Source organism: Geotrypetes seraphini, chromosome 4 (assembly GCF_902459505.1).
Source record: "Geotrypetes seraphini chromosome 4, aGeoSer1.1, whole genome shotgun sequence".
NCBI lineage: Eukaryota > Metazoa > Chordata > Amphibia > Gymnophiona > Dermophiidae > Geotrypetes > Geotrypetes seraphini.
This window is the reverse complement of record NC_047087.1, coordinates 54,551,274-54,557,319: the sequence shown is the minus strand read 5'-3', so window position 1 is coordinate 54,557,319 and position 6,046 is coordinate 54,551,274. Positions and strand designations below refer to the sequence as shown.

Below are 6,046 nucleotides of genomic sequence, written 5' to 3'. Positions count from 1 at the left end.
ATGATATAAATAAGCTTATTCCTTCCAAGAGGCATCAGGGTGCCCTTTTTAGCAATCCTTAACTATATACACATTGAAGAAAAAAAATTAATAACAAAGCAGCAAGAGAGGCACATATTAAAATAAGTCAGTGGTAACTAATTAAATGTGTGTGACCTTTTCCAATTCCCAGTACAGCATATTCTGCGTATAAATATATTTGGACATTTTTAGGAAATTAATAAACTGAACACAGCAACCATATAAAAGTTCAAATAAAAGATTTTAAACATGTTTTGCTTAACATTTAACAGAACACAATGCTAGTAGCTTTGCAAAAAAACAAATAAAAAAAATGCAGAATACAAATACTGTTGGTTTCAGAAACACAAGGCAAATCTTACAACAGTTAATAATTTAGTCCTTTTACCCAAATCCTGCAAGTCTACTTACAACCAGCTTTCCTAACCTTTTCCAACCCGGTCTAAAGGAGGAAATGCTTAAAGGTTCATTGGCCCCTGCTTATGTTCTATATACAAACATGCTGTAACCTACACAGTGTCCAAACTTTAAACCCCCCCCCCCAAAAAAAAAAACAAAAAACCTGGACTCTTTACATAGTTTCAAAATACTTTGCAATTGTTTCAACATTTCATATAATGTTGAAAAAAACATTATTCCAACCTTTATTAGGAAAGTTCCTCGGCAAACATTTTGCACCATATGCCTTATTTAATCATCCCCTACCCATTTATGAAGCCGCCTTAGGGTTTTTTAAAATTGCAGGCCATAGTGGTAAACGCTCCGATGCTCATAGACTTTGTAGGAATCTCCGAGCTTTTACTGCTGCAGCCTGTGATTTAAAAATCCTATAGCAGCTTCATATAAGGGGGGAGGGGTAATTGGAACTTACCCCCCGCCCCCCCTTTTACAAAATCATGCAAAAGGTTTTTAGTGACAGCCAGCGTGCTGAATGCTCTGATGCTTATAGGAACTCTATGACTGTCGGAGCAGCGCATTCGGAGCAGCGCACCAGCCAGCACTAAAAATCTTTTGCGTAGTTTTGTTTAAAAAAAAAAGGGGGGAGAGTGGTTATCTTCTTAACTAAATGCCATTCTGCTATAACAAATCTTAATGGTCATTTCCTAAATGATGTCATTTTGAAAACAGGGATCATCTGTTTTTGGGTTTTTTTTCTGCATCTTGCAGCAACACCTGTCAATAATAGTAATAATTTTTTAAAATAATAGTATATTTTTGGGCTATTTACATAGTAACATAGTAGATGACGGCAGATAAAGATCTGAATGGTCCATCCAGTCTGCCCAACCATTTTTTTAAAAAATTTTTTTTCTTCTTAGCTATTTCTGGGCAAGAATCCAAAGCTCTACCTGCGCTTGGGCTCCAACTGCTGAAGTCTCTGTCAAAGCTCACTTCAGCCCATCCACACCCTCCCAGCCATTGAAGCCCTCCCAGCCCATCCTCAACCAAACGGCCATATAAAGACACAGATCATGCTTAAGTGCATTTGCTGTGGGAGAATTGCTTCCGCTGCTCAGTAAAACTGGCCCATAGTTGATCTGTGATGGTATAATGTTTGTTTCAATATAAGTGACTGTAGTGAATTAGGGGGTTTATTTCTCCATAGGTTTTGGGTTTTTTTTTTAGTGGGTTCTGTATAATTTGCCTGAAACAGTATTTTTGGGTGATTTTCTAGAATATAAATTGTTTCCTCTTCTTTTTGTTGGATATGTTAATGTACCACATTTAAGGCAATGCTGGGAAAAATATACTGTATACAGTATATCATATCCTCACTACAATGGGTTGTGAAACATCACCTTTCAAACAATTTGGGCATAAACAAAGGCCAAGAACAATACAGCAATAATAATACAAAAAAAAAAAAAAAAAAAATTCCTTACATACTTACATTTGAGAGACTGGATATGTTTTATTTGACCAAAACAAGTGACAACAATCAAGAAGCTATTTGCTATTTATAGTTTACTGCCTTCGTATCTGCATCAATTTGGTGTCTGGAAAATGTGCATACTGATCTGGGCTTCACAGAGGCAGCTACTCCATTTACCAAATCTTCCCTGTAAACCTTTCCCAACATGCCGTCAACCTTCAGTTCCTCAACAACCAATAAGGAATGGCCTCAACAGTTTCTTAACCTGGATGGAATGGACATTCTTTGCTACAAAAGGCAGTAGCAGAGGTCAGTATTATTTTGAACAAGTGCTGTTCATTAATCTCAGTCTGTTTTTGTTAGTTTGCATTTGGAAAGGGACTAAATCTAAGCAGAAAGTGCTGGAGAGACACTACACAAGGATAAAAATCAGAAAATGCTGCATGTGTCCTTATTAAATACTCAAAGTCACTGGTTTTAGAAAACAAAATTATAATATTAAGTATATTAAAACCACAGATTTTTTAACAAAAATGTACCTGAGATTGTATAGCTATATATTTATTTATCTACAGTTATCATATTTATAGATATTGAAGTATCTAAAAAGGTATCTATATCAGTGGTTCCCAACCCTGTCCTGGAGGACCACCAGGCCAATTGGGTTTTCAGGTCAGCCCTAATGAATATGCATGAGTGAGATTTGCATATAATGGAAGTGACAGGCATACAAATCTGCTCCATGCATATTCATTAGGGATAGCCTGAAAACCCGATTGGCCTGGTGGTCCTCCAGGACAGGGTTGGGAACCACTGATCTATATAGATAGATTTCTATAGATATCAATATCTATATAGATATCTACATAGTGAAACAAATCTATCTATATATCTAGATAGATATCTCTCTAGATATATAGATACATGTATTTGCCAATGTTGAAAGAAAATATATTTTCCATATTCTTTCAAGGAAAAATACAATTAGGAGTGGTCCATGTTTTGTACCTATCATCCTTTCAGCTGTTTCCCAAGGACAGAATGACCGCTTAAACAAATATTAACTGATGGAGAACATACTTGCTTTCATTAATGAGCTTAGGAGAAGTACTGTACAATCTAGCTGTGTTGACAGACACAGCTCATGTTTCATTATTATAATTAAGATAACCATATAGATCAGTAAAGTACTACACAAAGAGGTTACATGAATACAGTATTAGCCCTCCCTCCCTTAGCACATTACAATCAATAAAGGAAATTAAAACTGAATAATACTAGAGGTAGCAGCTGTTTGTATTTTCTGGGGGTTTTCTGAGTATTTTTGGAGTCAAACCAAAGAACATTGCTCCCCTGATAGAAGGTATATGTGCAAGCAACCCAGACGTGCCAAATACCTGCAGCACTCTTTGACCATCTTCATTAGGACAATAATGGAAGTACTTGCAAAGGAAGTGCTTTGAGGACTTGCATTAAATCACAACTCTAGAACTACTTTTTGCTGTTTTACAAGCTACTTGAATCCACAAGTTGTTAAAGCTAATCGGGTTCACAAAACATAAATAGCATACATTTCAATGTTTTCATATGGTCTCTAAAATATTATGCACTAGCTGAATATTAGTGGAGTAACAATAATATGAATAATGCCTTAGTCCCAAATCACAAAAAAAAAAAAAAAAAAAAGATTCCTTCATATATGTCAGTCTATCTTCATTGCCTTCGCCGGTTGGCCATTGCTCCATTTCTATGTTTGGTAGAAATGATGATAGTGGTGGTGATGCTCGTGGTGGTGATGGTGTTCGTGTCTTTGTATCATATGTCCAACGTGGCCTTCATACAATATGACGCTCGGCAGATCTCTAACAAATTCCTTCTCCACAGCTGTGGGCGGTGATTGGAAGGCTTTGCACATCTGCTGAGCCTCCTTTGACTTTTGCTTGTGTTTCTTATGCGGCTGCATGGGGTGGTACAAAGGATTCTGGCCAACCGCAGTGGCAGGAGAAGCCATAGGTACACAAGGAGCTTGGTGAAGTTTATTCCTTACCGCTTTCCCAGTCTGGATAGAGGCAGTCCCGTTTTTGCTCTGTACTCTGGGAGATCTAACCAAGTGCTTATTGGAGTCCTGGTGACGCAGTCTTTGCTGCACTTCAATGTTCTTTCTGTGCAAAGCATCAATTAAATTAATATGGCCTGGGTCCACTGCTTGAGACCTCCGATGATGGATATGGATGGTCTCAGGCTCATGAGATCGAGATCTAGTCTGGTTGGGAACCCTTATTGGTGGATCGTGTTTTTGAGGTACTGGAGGAGATCCTAGGAAACAATACATCAATGTGTTAAACATTAACTCTTACTCTTCCATATTAATGTTGGAGCTGGATGGAAGAATCTTCAGAGCCAGCATAAAAAAAATAATTAGAAGTACAAATGACAGTAGAATTCAGAAATCTAAATGCACAAAGAAAAATAAAACTGCAATTTCCAGATTTTCTTACTGGGAACTCATAATAGTTTTAGAGAAATTCATAATGGGCCCCTTTTATAAAAATATCAGAAACAATTTAGCAATCAATAAGGAGAGAGTAAAAAAAAATCTCTCACCATATACAACCCGTTACAAAGAGGTTTATACCATGCAATATGGAAATGCAAATCAAATTTAAAAATTTATAGGGAACAGACCTCAGTATGGAGAACTAAAATTTCTATAAGATCCCCCAGGCTGACGACTCATATGGGAACAAGTCCTATAACCTAGACTATAACATGTAGACATCAGCACGGTGATAGCCATCCTGAACAGCATGCATGTTATCGCCAGTGAGTCGATGAGAACATTGAAAGGAGAAACCACTATTTGGATCTTGCAGGAATAGAAAATTATACATCAAAATTTGGACCAGGTAATATCAGAAACCTATAACATGTCTACATGTCCACCCCGTACATCATAATGTCTTTACCTTTTAACGATAATTATAAGAGAAAAATCACCATCCCAAAACTAATAAAACCATATATACATGTTATCCCCTCCTTGAATGGGGGAAAAATTCCCCCATATGAATCATCAGCCCGGGGGATCTTATAGAAATTTTAGTTCCCCAGTACTGAGATCTGTTCCCTATAAATTTCTAAGTTTGATTTCCATTTCCATATTGCATGGTATAAACCTCTTTGTAATGGGTTGTATATGGTGACAGACTTTTTACTCTCTCCATATTGATTGCTAAATTGTTTCTGACATTTTCCAAAAAGTCTTTGGCAATCTTAGGTTTTTTGTTTTTTTCCCCTTTAATAAAGCCATGGTAGCAAGTTCCAGTGTGGCAAATACACTGCAGCCCAAAGGAACTGAATGGGCTGTGTCGTATTTGGCGTTTGGGAATTGCTACTGTAGCTTGTAAAAGGGGTCCTATATTTTTAGAGTGCAACAGGAACGGCTGTTTACTTAGATATGTTAAAAAAACAGCCTTAGCAAATTTTAACATGGGGCTCTCCTGTGCACTAAGTCTAAGTGGCCTCAGTGTGCCCACACGCTACAGCCATTTTTATTGTTGGGGTAAACTGATCAAATTTGCGATATTTTTGTGCATGTTAAGCTTGCATTAGGGCTTAATGCCCTTTAGTAAAAGGGCCCTGAAGTTTGTTATTAGGTCTGAAGAGTTAAAATATACAGTATATGTATGTATGGATTTATGTGTAAGTACATAATCATAAACACTCTCAATGAAAATTAGTAACCCTACTCAAACTCATATACTGGGCCAACAAACAGTATAAAATTTATATAAGAAAACAAAAAAAAGCTCATAGAGAAAATAAGACAATATTCAATGATAGCCCAGTTACTGGTTCAACAACCATGATCTGTTCTGGCTGCTGACCTTGGGCACTTGAGAAATTAAGTCTTCATCTCTACTATTGAGCAGGTTTTACTTCTTAGTTTCACTGTTGGCTAAGTACATAATCATGACAAATTAACTATTTCAGAAAAAGAAACATTTATACCGTGTAAGGACATATTCTCAAATCATTAGTCCAGATCGGTATCATTTACACTCATTACATAGTAACATAGGGGCCCTTTCACTAAAGCCACAGCAAAAGTGACCTTAGCACACCACCTACATATGTCATACATATGAGGTA

General features: G+C 36.9%; 1 protein-coding gene across 3 annotated transcripts in view; it reads right to left on the bottom strand.

Annotated features, from left to right (window-relative positions):
- Positions 1–2,692: 2,692 nt before the first annotated feature.
- Positions 2,693–6,046, bottom strand: part of NKD1 (NKD inhibitor of WNT signaling pathway 1) — a 237,908-nt gene continuing 234,554 nt past the window's right edge. For all 3 annotated transcript variants that reach the window (XM_033943051.1, XM_033943050.1, XM_033943052.1), the window contains one exon: positions 2,693–4,210. In XM_033943051.1, the coding sequence (XP_033798942.1) occupies positions 3,642–4,210 (569 nt within the window). In that variant the 3' untranslated portion in view covers positions 2,693–3,641. The remainder of the gene's footprint in view (positions 4,211–6,046) is intronic.